The 21,813-nt window shown below is 36.9% G+C and overlaps 1 protein-coding gene across 10 annotated transcripts in view; it reads right to left on the bottom strand.

Moving 5' to 3' along the window:
• NFIX (nuclear factor I X) overlaps positions 1-21,813 on the bottom strand; it is a 280,610-nt gene that overhangs the window by 182,926 nt on the left and 75,871 nt on the right. For 9 of the 10 annotated variants that reach the window (XM_058168384.1, XM_058168379.1, XM_058168380.1 and 6 more), the window contains one exon: positions 3,837-4,368. In XM_058168384.1, the coding sequence (XP_058024367.1) occupies positions 3,837-4,368 (532 nt within the window). Of the gene's footprint in view, positions 1-3,836; positions 4,369-4,906; positions 5,812-21,813 lie in introns of those variants that run through there. The other variant, XM_058168386.1, reaches the window with a different exon arrangement.

Here is a 21,813-nt window from a genome sequence, read left to right as displayed (position 1 = left end):
TTTTGTAGCCAGGAAATAACCTAGCACCAAAGAAATAATGCCTTCTACTCATCACCCAAGGCAGTCTTCTTTATAACAAAATAAAATAATGAAGAAGACTAAAAAACACCAACATGGTAAGAATAGGAAACCCACCTGGCATTTGTGCTTGGCAAAAAATATTAAATTTTGGATCTAGTACCCAAGCTATTTACAAAACATTTCACTAAGGGAGGATTCTCTTCTTGTTTTACAATTTAAAATAAATAAGGGAATAGACCAAATCCTTAGAAACAAACATGACTTGTAATGAAACAATGATATAAGTTAGCATTTCAGTGAATCAAGTTTTGTCAAATGGGTTTTGCAATTTTCATAACACCAAGACATTCCCAAGCAAGCTAAAACAATGCCCCAATAGCAAGGATGATAAATGAATTGCCCTACTGGTTGTAATAATTAATACTTTGGTTATGGTTTTGAAATGGGTAGAAGTGATAGGTTTATCCATTATTGCCCCCTAAAAATAAGATTAGCTGAGTCAAAAGCGATTGCTCTAAATTCTAGTAAGTGTGCTATTTTACTAAGTTATGTATATGCAATTAAGATCAAGCAACTGAGTAAATAGTCTCTTTTCCACACCATAGGAACAATATCCTCTTATCCCCTTTTTCATTCTCTGGTGCACAATTAACAAGTTACCAATGAAAGAGCAGCACATAACCTAATGATGTGATATTGGAAAGCTGAGATCTGAATCTTCCATCTATTCCCAAAGAATCAGCAGTACCAATGGGAGGGCCCTGAATTGTATTGGGGCTATCACGCTTTCCCAATTAAAATTCTCCAGTCCCATTACTGTTTATTGTATGAGGAAAAACATGTAGATTAAGAGATTTAAAATATGCATTATTTTTACAGCTAGAAGACCTGAATAATTAAAATCTTATGATTAAAAGGTTTTCCACCTATTACACATTTTCTTAGCAAAGGCCCACAATAATTTTTAATATTACTGCTCCTATTATTCTATCATTTAAGGTGTTGTTTTTGATTCAAACACAGATAGATAATACTGCTGCTTTTAGAATTGAGCTTTATGCCACCTTGGCAAAATGTGTTCCAAAACCCATACAGTATTTAAAGTTTTTTCCCCCTCAATAATCTGATGATTGATTTTGATATATACTCAGATAGTCCAAGTGGATCGGTGAAAAGGAGAAAGAGGAGTTTAGCCTATCCTGCATCATTGATTTTCCAAGTCTGTTCCAAAGTTGTTTTTCCCTTCTCCTCTACGGTTGAACTTCTGATCCAGTAACAGGAAAAATACATACATACATTCTTACATACATGTATATAAACAGGCAATCAGGGATGGGAGATAACACACTGACTTTTCTCTACAAATATTCATCTCATTCTTGCATTTGCCATAAGAATTTCCTTGAGGATCTTTCTTAAAACTGAAAGGTCAAATAATAAATGAAATATTATGGAAAGCACAGAATTAGGAACTGTTCTCTTGGCATGCAATCAGCAAAAATCTGTCTGATTTACTGTCTATACTACTTATTGCTATCTTTATTTAAGAGCTGTACAGGAATAAAACTAGGATAAAAAGGACAGAATAGTGGGATTCTAAGGCTAAACACAAAATCAATTTTTTAAAGTTTGGTAGATTGTAAAATCTAGTTTATTCCACTGGTAAAAGGGATTTTAGCACAAGTTATATTTCCTGTCTTCAGTGGCATGAATTAAATTTCCTGTTCCACCACACCTTTTCTCAGTCTTCTTTATTTTACTTAGATTAAACACTTTGCAGTGTTAAGAGAATCTTGTCTTGTAAAATAACAGCATACATGTTATTAATGCCATAAATATTTGTAACCCACCCATATCTTGTTATGGCTTATGATATCAGAAATTTAAAAGTGGAAGGGAGCAAACTCTTATAACAAACTATTGACCTGTAAATAGCTTTAGGCTTAAGTGGCCTTCTTGACTCTGGAGCTTTTCATTGGAATAAGAGTAAAGAATATGGCCTATGCAATTCAGCTGTGAATTCACACATATATGCTTCCATGAAAATGCAAGATAATGCAATTGCTTAAGGATCACGTTACATTTTAGAATGATTTGCTGGCTTACTTGCCAATATCTGGGGGAAACTACTTAATCATTAAAACATAAATGATGGTCATAGGTCATTTACTTGATTCACCTCATGAGTTTACCCAACTTTTTTTATTTGACTTGGGGTATGGACTGATACTCTCTTTCAGATGATTTATCTGAATTTTAGAAAGCCTGATACGAGCTACTTTTAAAATTCATTTTCTTTTAATTGTGATTGTGTGTGCTGCCTTGTTCTTGACTGAAAGTAAGTAAAATTGCCACAAATTGATATGTACACATTCTGATATGAAAGGAAAGTAAGTCTCTGTTTAAATGGATCGGTGTGGACTTGGCTGGGAAGATGATGGGAGCCTAGTTTTGTTGTTTTAATTAGAGTGGGAAAGGAAAAGGAAAAGCACCTGAAGAAAAGGAATAGAGGAATGCTGATTTTTACTTGCCAGGCCTGGAAGTGCCCTGAGCTGTGCAGAATAGATGACATGAGTGTGCCAGTAATGCCATCCGCAGGCGCTGAGATGAACCTCCTGACATTGTCCAGAGGCTGCAGGACACACACTGGATGGGCATATTCTAAAAAAGGAGAAAAAACTCCTGACAATATTATTAGACTGAAGCTATAGAAACACAGACCGATAGGGACACATAAGATGGCCAGAAGGTAGACAACTGGGTTTAACCCAGAAGGGTCTTGTCATTGTTGAAGAAAAAGTGTCATAAAGATGGAAGTGGCATCCAGGAAAGCTGGATTATTGTTGGAACCTTGACCTCTTAAAAGCAAATGAAAAAGAAAAAGAAGCAAGAAATACTACAGAAGCAACAGAAGGAGGAAGGGAAGTTTGGGGTAGATCATTTTGAGTACAGCAAAAGATAAATTGAGAAATATTCTGCAGCCATCCAATTTGGTTTTCAAATTCTGAAGCAAATTAGACATAGAACTAAAAATAAACCAGGCATTTCTGTTTCAATTGCACGATAACAAATCTAAAACAGTGCTGAAAAAATAATAATTAAATATGGTAGGGACATGTCTTCATCTTTACAGTATATTCACAGTATAAAGTCAAGCTGAAAAAAAGAGGCCATGAAAACAAAAGAAAAGGGTTCCAAACTATCCCTTCCACGCTTAACTCTCCCTTGAGAAACTTGTTCCTGTGTGGGACAGCAGGCACTGAAAATTCATTTATTGCTCTAATGCTGCCACACTATTTGTCCAGGAGTGCCTATCTGAATGTTTGCAGTTTACAAGCTGCGGGCATGCTGATATATTAAACTGATCCAACAAAAGGAATTAGGAAGGGGAGGGAAATCAAGCAAAGAAACAAAATTCTGACCCCAAAATAAATGCTCCTCAATTTGTCTTCTAATTAAACAAAACCTTTTTCTCTTTGCTGATATGACGTTCACCTAAATATTGTTTGTACACCTCCGCCCCCTCCCCAACCCTCAGCTTTCAGCAAGAGATTTTCATTACCATAAGAAGTTACAGGCATCACAGGTGGGAAAGAACCAGGAAATCTAGAAAGACTACCTCTTCTTTTCAGTTATTTTTCAAATAATTGAATGTGATGGAGTTCACATTCTAGTTCACATCTTAAGTTAGCAGTTTGCTAATCAAGGATGAAAGGAAACATATAGAGAAAAAGAAAATTTTGGAGAAAAACAACTGCCCATAAAATTAAACATAAAAACCAAAAACCATGATTGGTGTTATTTGTAGGACCTACCAGGAGTGTGAACAAAATACGCCAAGTAAAGATCCAGTTCTTTAATTGTGACTCCAATGTGGTGTGGCTGGACGCAAAGGCCCGGGTTTGAGCACTGCGGCGACTTGTATAGCCGCTCCCCATCAGTACTTTCAAGGGGGATCCCTTTGAACAAGATGACCATAACTAGGTCCAGCCTCCAAACCTTGTCAGCCTGCCTCAGGCAGTCAATCCTGCGAATTTTGCCTTTCTGATCTGGATTGGAGAGGACACAACACGGTGCTTTCTTGCCCGTGATGGTCAAGACAAAGTCCTCACGAAACTCTGGGCGGATATCCTTGCGTAGCTTGGCCAGGAGTCGGGATGCCCATTTCTGCTTGATCTCGGGCTTTTCACCAAGTAATTCATCCTTCACAGCTCGTTCCTCATCCTTTGACATTCGCTTCTCGTGCTTCTTAAAGTACTTTCGCTTCCGAGCTTGCAGGTTGAACCATGTGTAGGAAAAGGCACGGACATGAGGAAGGAGAGCTTCAATGAAGGGGTGGAATTCATCCTGGGGAGAACAGGGTGAGAAGAAAGGATGCAAAACAAAGAAAGGAAAAACCCATTAGAATAAGAAAATCAGGAGGGGGAAGCATCGCAACGTGAAATTTATAGGACGGGCTAGAGAAACAGCGAGTGAGAATACATAAAGCCAAGCTCAGAATGGGATTAATTCAGCTAAAAAATAAATACAATACTAGAAGAAGGATGACAGGCAGGAATTTGGGGAGGGGGGAGGGAGAAAAAACAGTAGAATTAACACTGTTTCAACAATGCATTAGTATGGAAATCTAAAAAAAAAAATCAGCATAAAGTTGTGGAAGTAAAATTTCACTTCCTTTAAAAATAAAAGTATTGAAGTTTGTTTAGCAATGTAGGAATTAAAGACAAAATCACTTCTGATCCCCTGACCTAAACCCAAAGCTCTAAATATTCTTTATAAATTTAAATAATTTTAGTGGGCCTTCTAACTTTATTTTAAAAATAAAAAATTTCCCTACAACAAAAGCATCCAGGAAAAAAAAATAGTCAAAAATGGAAATAATTACCATTGCTCTGTCTCATCCCGGCGAAGCTAAGCCCCCGATTCAGAAATTCTGGGCTCAGAATTGCAGAGAATAGAAGGCGGACGATATTGTGGGTATACGGGGTGGAAAGTGAGGAGAGGAGAAAAAAGAGGAAAGTAAAACTGCACGAAGGAAGGGTATACAAGAGTGCTGGATATTTCTTAAATTAAGTAGAAAATAACTGTTGGCTGCATCTTTCACTACAAACTGTTCACTAAAATGTTCAAGTCTTATTTAATAAAATGAGTGGGAAAACAAAAGGGAAGGACTAAAAACTGAAAGAAGGCAGCTAGGAAGGGAAACCTCAGCCGAAGACAGAAATAAATCAACATCACTCTGCCTGTGCCACATGCACAAAATAGGTTAAAAATGCCAAATGGCTGTTTAAAAAAAATACTAGCAACAATAACAGCAATAATAGTGATAAAGGGAAGAAGGAAACAAAATTTTAAAAAAATAGGAAGGACAAGAGCAACTAATCAGAGAGGGGAAGCTGAGACCAGGGAAGAATCTCTCTCAGCGTTGGCAGAAATGCAAAGATGCAACTTAGATGTGGCTCCCTCCGCCTGAGAATAGGGGTGATCGCAGGTCTAGGGGAAAAGGGGCAGACTCCGCTCTGGGATCAGCTGTGATCGGCTGCTGGCAAAACCCAACTGCTGGGATATGGGGGATTTTGTTGTTGTTGTTTTCCCCCCTTTTTTCCTTTTCCTTTTTCCTCCTAAACTCTCTGGCTTGCTTGCTTTCTCCTTTCATGCTCAGTCCCCAACCATTTGCCTTTGCCAATGCCAGCAGAAAAAAAGAGAGAGAGAGAGAGAGAGGGAGAAGAAGGATCCACCTATTTGGCAAGAAGACCTATCGTGGAGCAGCCAATGGCTGCATCAAAGGAAAAGGGAGGTGGAGGGGGAGGTTGGCAGAAAAGGAATCAGGGAGGGGGTGGCAGAGAGAGACACAGAGAGAAAGAGACTGTGCAGTTAAGAGACTGAAAACAATTTGCCAAATCGACAAGTTCGTATCTAACAAATAAGCAAAGTCCAGCAGCAATGGCATTTTTATTGGCCCGCAGATTTTGGCTAGAATACAACTTGCAAAATATTTTAAATAAATAAATCTCCTAGGATACACCCCAAACTCATCCCCCCCCCAAGACAGCCCCACAGGCCTCAGAGAAAGCAGCTGTTCTGTCTTTCTCTCTCCATCTTATTCTCCTTCTGTCACCTCTTGGCCCAACTATTTCTAGGAAAAGATCTGTTCAGCTATAATACTCTTTAAGATTCAATCAGATTTAGCTTACTTTTTTCTTAGTTCAAGCAGTGATGGAAAGTCATTGTTCCCTGCCCCAATACATTTCCTTGTAAGTTCCTGTTATCTACTTCAGACTTCAGCCAGCCAGTCTGTCCTGTACCTAGCAAAATATGAGTTTTCTCCACATTTCCCCTTCCTTCTGCCACTTGATCTTAACATTTGCCAAGAACTTCAATCCTTAGTGTTGGCTGTCAATCATTCATTTTGATAAAATTATTTATGTCTTCTAACCCCAAATCAATAAACAAAACATGACAAACCTTAAACACACTGCAAAATTGGAACTATCCTGAAACTTTTTCAAGAGCAGCTATTTTAAGATATTTCATGGCTACACACTTTTTGTTATCTGACTTTTGATTATGTTGCAAGTTTAAAACAAAGAGCCGATTAAAAATAGTATAAATTAACTTCAGATAGAGAACTCTAGGAAAAAGGAAAAATAGTACAAAGAAAGACAATAAAAAGAAAATATGTAATATTTACATATTATATAATACAAAAATATATTATATGTATGTACAAATACAAATATCATATAATGTGTAAGATTGAGGTAAACAAATGGAAGAAGAAATCAACAAGATAAAAAAGAGCTTTCAAGAGGATTAAAAATATGGGCAAGAAAGTCAATAATAATGATTATGATTATTAATCCTACAATGATACCTTTAACACCATCAAACAACAATAAATGCTTATCCCAGGTCTTCAAGAAGGACTCAATAGGTGGATAAAAATACCAAATCCAGTCTAAACTTCTGACTGACTATGCAACAAACAATAATAATAATACCAACATCTTCAAGACTACTAAAAGAAAAGATGTTTACTGTCATAAATATACAAAGGTTTGAAAACAAAGAAATAATGACTTGTTATTACAAATCAATTGCAAATGGCAACTATACTTAGAACAGCTTAGTCTGCAACGAAGCCTTTAATATTATTAAGCAACAACATCTGCCTATCTCAGGTCTTTGGAAAGCATTTGATAGGTGGACAAAAATGCCAATGCCAATGCCAAATCCATATAAACATCTGACTGACCATGTGCTTTACCATAATAATAATCAGTCCTCCAAAGCTTTTGCTTCAGTATGGGAGCATTTTAAAAGAGAAATGCTCCCATACTGGGAAGTCATTCTTACTTTATTATAACTGAACCTGGTTTGCATGTTCTTTGACTCAGCCATCCATGCTCTTAGCACTTTATCAACTTCTTATAAGGCAACAATAACAAAGAAGCTCAATTTACAAACAATTCAGGGCACTACTCATACTGATGCAAAGGGCAGTATACATTCCTCTTTGCACTGCCATAGCTTCAGTATTTCTAGCTTTGACTATCCTGGTGTGAGTGCAGCCCATGATATACCAAATACACTCAGGAGTGGTAATCCATGGAGATAGCACGAAAGTCAGACCTATGCTGAGCCTTTTCTAATGCCCACTATCAGCTCCAGGCCTTGTTACCAGGTTTTCAGCAGCCAAGTAGACAGCCAAATGAGAGCTCTGGATTTACATTTGCAAATCATAAGTGAAGGTTTGCCCTGCTCAGCTTAAATGGGGGGAGGAGGGGGACAAATGGCTGCTTCTCATTTCTGTCCACCCACAAATCTGGCATTAGCCAGTCCATTGGAGCAAGGTACAGAACCATCCAACCTCTTCCCACACATAAACAGATTGCTTGCTTGGGAAAAGTATAGGCTGTCCCACACCTCTCTATGACCCTAGTGACAAAATATCAAAGGACTGTGACCAGATACCTAAACCTGCTCCTTCTGCTCGATCACACAGATTATAGGTGAGTAGGCAGGCAGGCAGACAGTTGAGTTGGAAAAGTTCTCTCCAGGCACAAAAGTTTGGAGATTAATTTTCTGCATCTGTGTCATGAGGGGGTATATATGCAAGCTGAAGCATAAGGAAGTAGAATAAAGAAGATAAAAGAAAAATGAAATGTCCTTTCCCTCTCTCTCCTCTTTAGCCATCCCCCCAAAGATTTTCAAAATAAGTTGGTGAAATTTAAAACTCATTAGACTCCCACTTCCTCATTACTTGGGAGCGCAAAGACTCCCAACTTCTTATATACACAGAATGCTTCCTTTAAATTAGTGTATTTCTTTTAACTTCTAAGCAACTAATACAATTTTTCTTTAACATAAGATTTGATAGGGAGTTGAAATATGCTATTCCTCCATATAAAAAAGGCACTGCACAAAATTAGATTTTAAAACCAACTCTAGAGATACTTATGAGAAGCTGCAAATAAGTATAAATACCTTCGTTCCCCTCATAAAAGGAGTATTAATATCCATGTTTTATTCAATTTTTGGCCATGTACAAGTACAAACAACCACAGACTTGAATTCGGTGCTGAAGCCCTTTACAATATTTTTTACCTCAATATAATCAACCCCCTGAACTGATTATGAGATCTGACTAGCCCTAACAATACCAGTCTATAATATGATGATACTCGGTCACAGCTAAAATTCTGCTGTACTCTTTTTACTTTCTGATACATTAAATCAAGCACACATGTAATTTAATCGTTATCTTGCATCAATATCAGATTTCTATGGGATTTATGGAGATAAAGACGCAGGTGGAATTCCACATTGGGCAAGTAACCCATAATGTTTCATCTAGCACTTTTTATTCATTTAAAAAAAGAGAGAGATGAAAGTGAATCTTTTCTTTTAATATTCCATTGAGGTTAATTTGAATATTGCTGTGGATATTGGTCATTTAATCAAAACAGAAACAGAAACAGAGGCTGCAAATGAAACAATGGAAACATCGTCAAGCCTCGTCACCCACTGTTGGTGAATACAAAGGAAGCTGTTGACCGTTCAAACTAGAAAACATTTATTCTTATTTAGGGATTTTATAACAGATTTTTGTTTTTGATAATGCATACTTCGGTACAGCCATATTAGGGAAATAACCTAATATCACAAAAACCTTACAATGGAATTAACCTGCCACATATAGTTGCTGTATAACTTCTATTCAAATCAGTGAAGTTCCTTGCATCATCCCCTGGTTTCCAACATTAAATAATAAATGGTGGCCATATACGAGAGGTCTAGTACAGAAGATTATTGTTTCTTGCAAAAGAAACAAAAATTGGAATAATTTGACTGAAGAGAAAATGTGTGTATCATATTCTCCATCTAATCAATCAATAAACAAGTGAGGAGAAATAAAATAATGAGTACACCTAACTAGAAGATATCCGACATCAACAGAAATATATCAATTAAAGGGAAAGAAGAAAGAAGAGTATATTTTTTTAAAAGACTCATTCTAAAAACCTAGAGCAGGGGTGTCCAAACTTGGTCCCTTTAAGACTTTTGGACTTCAACTCCCAGAGTCCCTCAGCCAGCAAAGCTGGCTGAGGAACTCTGGGAGTTGAAGTCCAAAAGTCTTAAAGGGACCAAGTTTGGACACCCCTGACCTAGAGGGAAACAGATCAACTAGAGGAAAACAAAGAGTTAGCTCTAATATCCGAAACAGTTTCCCTGCCTCCTTTCACCAAAACAAAAACAAGTTTTTATCATTGCCATTCCAGTTTAAAGCATCATCACTTTTATCTGCTTTAACTAAAGATCTTAAGGGAATCATTTAAGAAAAAGTTTATTTAAAAGCATATTTTTAAATGCTGACCTGGAGGTAGGGGATTCTCTAAAGTCTGTGAAAACTTTTATATCAAAATTCTATATATGTTTATTCAAGAGTAAATATTGAGTTCACTACAGTGTGCTCCCAAATGAGCATCTAGCGGACTGTAAAAGCTAATTGCTTCAAATAAAACTTTCCAACTCTCTCTCTCTCTCTCTCTCTCTCTCTCTCTCTCTCTCTGTGTGTGTGTGTGTGTGTGTGTGTGTGTGTGTGTTTATTTTTGTCTTTTCATTTTTGGAGGCTCTCTTTCTCTCCCTCCCTCCTTCTCACTTTCACTCTTTTCCAGTAAGAGGATCAACTGTAAAGCTTTCTTGGGGTTGTCATAGAAACAGTCAGTAGCACCCTGGCAAACTACTTCCTTAGTGAATGAATAGCACATAAATTTCCACTCTCCACAGGGCTAGCGAGATCTACAACATATTAGCCTGTGGCTTCCTCCTGCCGTTTTTCCCTCCAGAGTGCAGAAATGAGAAAGCTTTTATTTTTGCTAAAAATGATTCTATGGGACTTTATGTCTATCTTGGCTGGGTTCCAGATGGGGTACTAAATTTAAGGTGGCTACATCTTCCCATCATTATAAAGAATGATGATATGCACTATTTTGCAACCTATATCATGATATAGGAGCAAAGTTATATAAATGCACAAACACACAATAGAGATTAAAATAAAAGAAACTGACTGGACGCAAATAACAACTTCCGGCATGGATTGGGACAATTAAACTGTTTTGTTATTGCCCGATAAGACAGAATAGTCTGCCAATATACATACTTTTTAAAAAATGTGTACTGTATATTGCACCACGCTCGCGTGAACTCAACCTAGTCTCTCAGTAATTGCCAACTCACCTTTTTTAAAGTAATCATCAAACATCTCCTACTCATGTGTCTCCAATATTAACAGAATTCATTTTCACAACTATAGGAAATATTTATTAATATACATCTCACATCTTTGGCATATTATACAACAAAATCCCTAGAACAGTATCAATCGATATAATAGTTATATCAGCTTGCTTTGCTTCTTCATTCTTCTGAGCCTTATAACACTTAGAGCCTGCTTGAAAAGTTTTTCTCTCTCTGACCTGATTTAGCACAAACAAGGGAAAACTGCAGTAGGCTCCACGTCCTAACGAACTTGAGTTAATTAATGCTGTGAAAGAAAGAGGTTCTCTCTCAGACTCTTGAATCATGGTTCACTACCCCTTTCAATTTTCTATCCCCCCCCCAAAAAAAAGTGAGAGGAATTGCATTCAAATATTTTTTCCCCTGTCTGAGCAGGGAAAATAAACAATATACAAAATAGAAATGGAACAACAGTATTGCATAAATCTATGCAAGAACCTGTTATAAAAACACTAAAAACAGTTATCTCAATATTTCACTTTATAAGTAGGCAAGGATAAATAAATTAAACAAGTTTAATAAACAGTTCCATAATTTAACATTAAACCAAGCAATTGGACTTAATGGAAGAAATTGACGGAGCCCAGAAAATCTATTTGTTCTTCCTTTCTATCATTGTAACAATAGGGACAAAAACAATTAAGACTCTTAATTTGCGAGTAATTAATCCAGTACTGACTTCTGTACATAATCATACTTCCATTCAATATTTGGATTAAGAATGAAAAATTGAGAGTTTCTTTGATTACAAATTTACTGAATAAAATCGTTCAACTTTTGCCAGGAGGGCTAGATTGTTCAACAAAAGTATATTTTATAAAAAAATAATTTACAGTATGACCCTATAAATCCATAATTCCTACAACAGAATTAAGAACATGATCTAAATACTAGGTCTCCAGCACATGAGTATTCCAGACTTATTCTAAAGTTTAAAACATTTGATAATGCCAATAACACCAGGTTTGCTGTTAGTGACAATCCTAAATGTTTGTGCTTAGTAAGCTGCCCAGAGGTTTACATAAAATTGTAGAAACACTACCGGTAGTTATTAATTATTAGACTGACATAAACTTCTACAGAATTGAGAGTCTAAGCCCAGATACATATACTGAAAGGGCATGCAGCAACAAAGAACAAAAACCAGCAAGCAAAGCATCATTTCTTTTGGCTAGTTTTATATTATACTCCTTTAGTTTATGATAGGAAGTGTTCTCATTATTCACTGGGATTCCTCATTTCCCTCCCCCACCCCCATTTATTGTTTATTCAAGTACGACTTATTCATTTGTACTTTATTCACATAAGATTTTTTCAAGTACTATACAATTCATTCATTGAAAGGGGGCAGCTCCCTTCGGTGCCTAACACAGGTCAGTGTGTAAATTTGTGGTATGTGAAATTATACAGTTTGTTTCCTTTGTTTTGTTTTTGTGGCAGAGTTTGGCTTGAACAGAGCCATTTTTCCAAAGACCACAACCAAAAATTGTAAATGAAATTAAATGAGCAGATAAAGCTCTTTATCTACTGTTGTACAAATGAACACTAGTATAAAACTTCCTGTATTCTTGATACCAATTATCACCAGAAGCTCTGGAACATTTATGGCAACTGCTTTTCCAGTCAGATAGGTCATCGGGAGGAGCCGAAGACTGAGATGAGACAAGCACATCAGACAGAAAAGTACAGTTGTCTTACTAAGAAGCTACAGCTGGGATGGGAAGGCTACTAACCCATATGTGAATGTGACCTGCAGGTTATTGCGAGGAATAGATTATATATAATACATTTTTAAAACTAAAATAATTCCATCCTAATGAGAGTAGACAATTCTAAGGCTGTGTTGTATTTATTTTTTTCACCTCAAGAATTAAGATTTATATCAGGAAGTATGTTTTAAAAATGGGCATGATTACACAGATTTACCAAAAAGAGAATAATATAAGCAACTATTTAATACACATTTGAAATTATTTTAATAAAAACAAATGTAATTTTAATTAATAAATAAACAATACTTTAAAAACTGCCTACCGAGAAGTAATTATTCACCAGAAATAACAGGAACAATTTTCCTTTCACTGTTGTTTGCACCATGATCTCTGAGTAAATCGGATGAGTCACGTGCTGGCCACACCCATGCCTGGTTTAGTGAAGGGGGAAAAAGTCCCAATATGTCATGTGATGCTGCCATGATGACGTGAGTTTGATACTCCTGATCTTGACCAACACAATTCATTGGCAGTATTCAGATACAACACTACTTGGACTTATCCCACTGAAAATGACCACAACTCCTCACCACCAGTCTAACCAATGGATATTCTGTCTCAAATTGAGAACTGTGCCTAACACATGTGGAGAACATGAAACCAGGATTGATAAACTATGGTTTATTGTCACATGAATATATTTCAGACTCACTGGTTTTACCCTTTCTATTTTGGGCTCTGGCACTGCTGCAAAGACAGAATGCATATTAGTTTATTTATAATTATTCATAAATTACAATTGTAACTGAACCTAAATAAATTTTGGTTCATTGGCTACAGTTTATTGAAACAAATTCTTTGAACACTTCATAGCTTGATTCATAAAAATAGCTTGGTTTAATAAGCTATTGTTAAGATTAACCACAGTTTAGGGCTTGACTGGAAAGCTAAATTGAAATTAACTGAAATTTAGAAACAAATGTTTTTAACCTACTTTTTGAAGATGTTCTGGAGAAAAACACAAGAAAGATCTCAGAAGCCTGAAAAAAGTGTACATGCATTAAGCATAAACCTCATAATTTTTAGGGGATCTTTTTTAATTTTAAGCGAAAAGTAACTAGTAGCTACATAACTACATTAAAAACTTCTCAAGAAGTTTTAGACTGAAATAGACCGAAGAGTCAAGGCTTGATATTTACCTGTTTAAATTTCTTAAAAGGCTGCTAATACATTTACGTGAATCTTACTCTTTCAGATAGAATACCAAGAAGATATGTCTTATAATCTTTTTTACAGGCAAAAATGCTCCAAATAGCAGACAAATCATAATCACAGTCCAGTTGGCATCTGTAACAAAACGTTCATATATATAAATATGGGTTGGTTTCAGCATTTTAAGATTACAACTAGAGAAACCAATATAAGCTGACAAATCATTATGCAGGCACTTACAACAGTTTTACAATCCCACCTGCAAACCTCTGAAATACTCCCATCTGCATATAGACTTTGTGTACAAATGGTAACTGATAGAAATGCCATATCTGTTTCTTATTCCAATTACTGATTACATTAACAGAGGAATGGAAAGGGAGGCGAGACATCAGGCACCCACTATTGCAACATTTTGCAACAGCTTGGTATCAGAAAATGTTTTAATGATATAACATGTTTCTAAAGGCATCTTGGCAACCAAACTCCACAACAAATAGAAAAGACAAAAATATAATAAAATATGAAATGTCTCAAAATTAATCTCATGACGACAATAGTATAATGTATGCTGGGAAGAGAACTGAAACACTGCCTAATGAATATGCATAACATAATGAATACTTTTTTGTTAAGCACCTGATGAGGCTTGTAATCTAGAAAAGCCAGATAGAGCTAAAGATAAAATATGTCTTGAAGACTCTGCACTGATTTGGTGGGACAGTAAAATTTCTCCACTGACATTTCTAGATCTTTTTCCAAGTAAAGAGAAAGATAATCTTACAAACAGATTTAAATATGTTTTTGTCTTGTAAAAATGCCCTCAGAAATCCAAGTGCTATATCTATATATGGTGTGTGTGTGTGTATCGAAATACTCCTCAGATTGGTGAAATATATTGAAGCTAGAATATAAAGATCTCTCCCAGAATTGTGGGCCTGACTCCTCACATCCCCTTATACTGTAATTTTAAATTTTCCCTTCATAAATTTCAGATGAATTGATAGAGGTTCCCACTACCTTCCCCAGATTATCCCAGTGGCTTATTTTATTTGCTTGCAAAAGGAATCATCAATGCCATCCTGGACACCAAGGAACCACAGGAATCAGCAATAATAATAATGATAACTAAATTATCAATGACTCTGAGTGATGCATAGCAATCCAAGAAATTTAATAAAATCAATAGAATATTAAAGAATAAAAATGGCAAGTATGATGAAGTAAGGTGGCTTGTTCTCCGTCATTGAAGGCCTAGTTGAAGAGCCAACATCAGAGTGGAACAATCCAAATGTTGGGAGGAACCTCAAGCTTGTTTACACATCAAAATTATATCCCACCTATCACTGAAAGGTATCAATACTCTGTTCCTCATGAGCTCACAAATATACAGAAATTTTACTTCAACAAAAAGGTCCATATTAAGACAAATTACAATATTCTGCAAATTTTAACAAATGCATATGGTAAAACCCATTTTCCAGAATGAAAGATTCTATGGCTAAAAATGCCATAGGAAAGCTTATGGCACAATAGTTGAACAATAAACTTAACTATTTAAAAATAGTCTGAAATGTTATTCCCTCTGCGGTAGCCATTCAGAGGCTAATAAGAGCCAGGCAATTGTCTTCTAAAAGGCAAATTACACTACATTTGCATTCAGGCAGGTATTTGGCTTTTGCTGTATATGGAATTCTTTGATGTTATTTGTATTTTTTTACTTATGTATTTTACTTGATTTTACTTGCATCTTAATAACTTTATGTGCTCTGTGTTTTTGTCTTGATGTTTATTATTGTTAGTTGCCATGAGAATCATCCTCTCTGGTAAGACAGGATATCAATTAAACTGGCACACCAATCAATGCTGTAATACCTATTCCAAAATAATGTCTGGATGTAAGGTAGCCTTTTTGCTGAATGAAGAAATTTCCGAAGGCCAAACAGCGCAGCTGCTGATCACATTTTAATAATAAGAAATTGGAACTAGATTAATGTCCTAGCTTTCCATGGTGGAAGAAAGCAGCTCTAGAAACCAAAATGTTGTTTCTACAGACAGCAAGTAAATTTTCTCAAACTGACACAATTAAATAAGAATTTGAGGAATTAAAGCAATTTTTCTACAAGGAGGCCAAATGCAGTCCAACAGCCATAGTAGGTTAGACTGCACAAGATCCTTAATCGCTCTCTAACTTCTGCAAGTCTAAACACACTGAAAAAGCAAGCAGCTTTTAATTTCAAATTGCTAGCATGAAGCTGTTTCTCTGCTCAGCTTAGACAATCAGAAACTGTACAGGCTTGCCTTGAACCTCCTATCTCTTGTAGTGAGGGAGAAAGTGGGCTTACAGAACATGCCTGTATCTCCTGAAAAGTGGCTGTTATCACCTTGGTGTTAACTATAGTAACAGTAGCTTTTAAAGTTTATTGAGTATTTCAGAATGTGTTGCCATTGCTTTTCTCGTATGTCAGGCATGTTTTGTTTTGTGTTTTACTTTTTAAACTTCTTAAAAATATTCTGTTTTGCCTCAGGTATTCAATAATTGTGACTCATATAAAAATTCTGCTGCTTGGTTCTGCACTGCCTATATATAACATAAAAAAGAGACTCATTACCAATTGTGAATCCTACAAACAAATTCACCAGGTACCATTCACTCACTAAAAAGTAAATGCATCATCAAGTTTAAGCTGTTGTTTTGAGCTTAAATGCCGTTGTGAACATTTGCAATATTTGCAGCACATAACAAACTACTATTATACAGATGGTGGCCTTAGGCATGAAAGCAAAGCCCCACCCCATTTTATACATGTTACATACAAGATACATAAAAGGGTTTTGGTCATGTGATTGAAACCACCATCTTATTTTTTTTTTACATTTCCACTGTAGACAATGACAATAGAATTGTTGCACTTGAAATTATATTTCAATCCTGAAGCTAGTTTGCCCTGGCCTAGCAATAACATGGCGGCTTTTGTGCACTTAACAGAAGTTGTACATATGGAAGTAAACAGATTAAGGTATATTTCAAAACTCTATGTAGCTCAAGACTTACTGCATTTATATACTTGTATATATATATATATATATATATATATATATATATATATATATATATATATATATATATATATATATATATATATATATATATATGTAGGTCTTTGGTTGTTCGGGTTTTCTCCCGTGTAAAATTGGAAATGTCTTGGCAACGTTTCGACAAAGTCTCATTCGTCATCTTCAGGCTTCAGCTTCGTGCTTCTGGGAGCAATGTGTGATCGCAGCTGTTTCTTCCTTTTAACTGCTAGTGGGGGTTTGAACTGATTGGGTGGGAGCTTGGCTGTGCTCTGATTGGCTGGGGGGTTTTTTGTGCTCTGATTGGCTGGGGTGTGTCCTGTTTGGGTGGGTCTTGGTTGTGCTCAATTTAGTCTGTGTTGCAGGGGGATTTGAGCTGGTGAGCTGCATAGCTGTTGTTTGGCTTTGTGGTGGTGCTACATCTTCATAGTGGGTGTCAGTCTGCTGCATGTATGGATTGGAGGGGTTTGAAATGGCTAATGTTGCAGCTGCGGTCTGGCTTCTGGTCCTTGGTCGTGCTTCATGATCAGTGTGGGTTTGGGTCTGCTTTCTGGGTGGATGTGCGGTGGTGACATCCTGTGTGGACCTCGTGAGTGTGGGTCTGGTGTCATTCCTCGTGTTAGGGACTCGTTTGTCAATAAGGGCGGGTTTCCAAATGGCTGGTAGGCGGGAGGTATCATCCCAAACCCACACTGATCATGAAGCACAATCAAGGACCAGAAGCCAGACCGCAGCTGCAACATTAGCAACACAGACTAAATTGAGCACAACCAAGCCCCCACCCAAACAGGACACACCCCCATCCAATCAGAGCACAGCCAAGCTCCCACCCAATCAGTTCAAACCCCCACTAGCAGTTAAAAGGAAGAAACAGCTGCGATCACACATTGCTCCCAGAAGCACGAAGCTGAAGCCTGAAGATGACGAATGAGACTTCGTCGAAACGTCGCCAAGACACTTCCAATTTTACACGGGAGAAAACCCGAACAACCAAAGACCTATATACAAACACCCGTGAAAACCTCAGAAAACAAATATATATATATATATATAATATATATATTTTAATATATATATATATATATATATATATATATATATATATATATATATATATATATATATATATATATATATATATATATATATATATATATATATATATATATATGTAGGTCTTTGGTTATTCGGGTTTTCTCCCGCGTAAAATTGGACCATCCTGTGTGGACCTCGTGAGTGTGGGTCTGATGTCATTCCTCGTGTTAGGGACTCATTTGTCAATAAGGGCGGGTTTCCAAATGGCTGGTAGGTGGGAGGTATCATCTCGTTTGTTCATGCTGTGTGGGCGTTTTTCTATCTCAATGGCTTCTCTGATTATTCTGTTGTTAAAGTGTTCAATATAAGTGTTAAAGTTATATATATATATATATATATATATATATATATATATATATATGTATGTATGTATGTATGTATGTATGTATGTATGTATGTATGTATATATATATATATATATTAAGGAGACGCAGTGGCTCAGGGGCTAGGACGTTGAGCTTGTTGATCGAAAGGTCGGCAGCTCAGCGATTCGAATCCCTAGTGCTGCCGTGTAACGGGGTGAGCTCCCGTTACTTGTCCCAGCTTCTGCCAACCTAGCAGTTTCGAAAGCATGTAAAAATGCAAGTAGAAAAAATAGGGACCACCTTGGTGGGAAGGTAACAGCGTTCTGTGCGCCTTTGGCGTTTGAGTCATGCCGGCCACATGACCACGGAGACATCTTCGGACAGCGCTGGCTCTTCAGCTTTGAAACGGAGATGAGCACTGCCCCCTAGAGTCGGCAACGACTAGCACATATGTACGAGGGGAACCTTTACCTTTACCTTTTATATATATATAAACTCTGGTTTACGTCTGGTTACGTCTAGGCTGGATTATTGCAATGCTCTCTACATGGGGCTGCCCTTGAGGTGCACCCGGAGGCTGCAGTTAGTCCAGAATGCGGCTGCGCGAGTAGTAACGGGAGCCGCTCGTGGCTCCCACGTGACATCGCTGCTCCGTAGCTTGCACTGGCTTCCTGTGGTCTTTCGGGTGCGCTTCAAGATTTTGGTAACTATCTTTAAAGCGCTCCATGGCTTAGGACCCGGGTACTTACGAGACCGCCTGCTGTTACCTTTTGCCTCCCACCGACCCGTACGCTCGCACAGAGAGGGTCTCCTCAGGTGCCGTCCGCCAAACAGTGTCGGCTGGCGGCCCCAGGAGTAGGGCCTTCTCTGTGGGGCAGTGACGCCTGGAATGAACTTCCCCGGTCTGCGTCAAGTGCCCGATCTTCGACCTTCCGTCGTGAGCTCAAAACATATTTATTCATTAAAGCGGGACTGGCATAATTAGTGATGTATTTTAATTGGGGTTTTAATATTTTTTAACTTTTTAATTTAAATTTTAATAATCGGCCTTTAAAATTTGCTCTTTTTAATTGTTGTTTTAAACTGTATATATCTTTGTTTTTACTTTGGCTGTACACCGCCCTGAGTCCTTCGGGAGAAGGGCGGTATAAAAATTTAATAAAATAAATAAATAAATAATAAATAAATATATATGAAACCATGTTTTGGTTTACCCTTAATCATCTATAGATGAATATCATGGTTTCTTTTCTAAAAGAAACCATAGTATTTATATTTTATTATATTTCTAGATGAAATATTAATATATATTGCTAGTCCATATATATGCCATACTCTAAATAAATAAAAACATATATACATACAACTTACATAAATTTCTTAAAAGACCTATGTGCAACCAGTTTAGATGAAATAGACAAAGCAGAATTGCCACACTGAATATATTCATGAATGGATAAAAGGGAACCAGGTGTGTATAGCTTATGAAATCACATGTGATGTTCTAGACTGTCATTTCCAAAAAGTAGTTCTTGCTGTAGATTAAGTTGATGTTTAAAAGTTAGCAATGCCATCAACTAGACTGTCCAGAGAATTACACAGAATATAGAACATAGAATATAAAGTTGGAAGAGACTTGGAGGTCTTCTAGTCCAACCCCCTGCTCAAGCAGGAGAGTCTATACTATTTCAAACAAATGACTGTCCAGTCTCTTTTTGAAAGCTTTCAGCGATGGAGCCCTCAAAAACTTCTGAAGGCAGGCTATTCCATTGGTTTATTGCTCTCACTGTTAGGAAATTTCTCCTTAATTGTAGGTTGCTTCTTTCCTTAGTTAGTTTCTATCCATTGTTTCTTGTCTTGCCTTCTGGTACTTTGGAAAATAGGTTGACACCCTTGTCTTTATAAGAGCCCCTTAAATATTGTAATACTGATATCATGTCTCCCCTAGTCCTTCTTTTCACCAGAGTAGACATACCCAATTCTTGCAACCTTTCTTCATATCTTTTAGCCTCCAACCCCCTAATCATTTTAGTTGCTCTTATTTTATTATTTATTTATTTATTTACATTTATATCCCACCCTTCTCTGAGTCTTCGGAGAAGGGCGGGGTATAAATGTAAACAAAAACAAAAAAAGACTCAGGGCGGCTTACAGTGTGTAAGGCAATAGTCTCATTCTATTTGTATATTTACAAAGTCAACTTATTGCCCCCCCAACAATCTGGGTCCTCTTCTTTGTACTCTTTCCAATAACATATTTTTTATATAGTGGTGAACAGAACTGGATACAATATTCCACGTGTGGTCTTGCTAAGGCTTTATAAAGCAGTACAAGAACTTCTCATGATCTTGATTCTATCCCTCTATTAATGCAGCCTAGGATTGCACTGGCGTTTTGGCTGTTGCCATACGCTGTTGGCTCATATTTAAGCGATTTTCCACTAAGACTCCAAGATCCTTCTCACAGTTACTGGTATTGAGCTAAATTTCACCTCCTCTGTACCCAAACAGTTGGTTTTTCTTGCCTAAGTGTAAAGCCTTACTTTTATCTACATTGAATTTCACTTTGTTAGATAGGGCCCAGTGTCCAAGTCAGCCAAAATCCTTTTGGATCTTGAGCTTGTATTTTGGGGTATTGGCTATTCGTGCCAGTTTAGTGTCATCTGCAATTCTGACAAGTCCCCCTTCTATTCCCTCATCTAGATCATTTACCCCACTGCTTACTTCCCTCCATGTGGATATGGTTCCATTAAGGTCTACATGTTGAGTAAGATGTAGTTCCATTAAGGTCTACACGATCTGTCAGCCATCTGGTGGTGATGCTGTCTATCCCACATTTTTCTAGCTTACCAAGAAGTAGGTTGTGGTCTACTTTATCAAGAGCTTTACTGAAATTTAAGTATACTACATCCACAGCATTTAGTCACTCTGTCAAAGAATGAAATAAGATTTATTTAGCATGATCTGATTTTGATGAACCCATGTTCATCTAGTTCTTCTGGTTATACCTTTGTTTATCAACTCTACTGTACACTTAAATAAAGCCATAAAACATGTGTCAGTCGATTCTGTTTTCCTATATCAAACCTGCTAAAACCAAAAAGAAAAGGTAACACCATTTTCTCCAATCTGGTACCATCCATAAAATTTAGCCTAGATACAGCCAGCATGATCAATGAAAAAAGATAATAAAGGGAACTGTAGTTTAAAGCACTTGAAGGAAGCCAGTTCATAAAATATGAACAAACTTTCCATTTAGGATTAATCCTTCCTTCCTATTTTTGTGGCTTACATTCCTTTTGCACAAGGGACACGTCTGTATGGAAAGGCCTAAACATTCTTCCCTGCCACTTCCCACAGTTCCAATCCAATCCAGAGATTCCATTCTCTCTACTCATGTTCTAACTAAAAAAAGGGGGAGATCTTATTTATTCAACTCTTCCTTTACACTTCCAGCTCAACACTGAACCTCATTGCTGAATGACAAATTCAACACTGAACTCTCACATCTAAATTTGAGATCATTTTTATGGCATTAGAAAGCCACAATTCTTTTCTCAAAACTAAATGTCAGGTGCACTATAGCAGTAA

This window comes from Ahaetulla prasina, chromosome 2 (assembly GCF_028640845.1).
Source record: "Ahaetulla prasina isolate Xishuangbanna chromosome 2, ASM2864084v1, whole genome shotgun sequence".
NCBI classification, from domain to species: domain Eukaryota; kingdom Metazoa; phylum Chordata; class Lepidosauria; order Squamata; family Colubridae; genus Ahaetulla; species Ahaetulla prasina.
The sequence above is the reverse complement of the archived record's forward strand: the minus strand, read 5'-3'. Positions and strand labels throughout refer to the sequence as shown.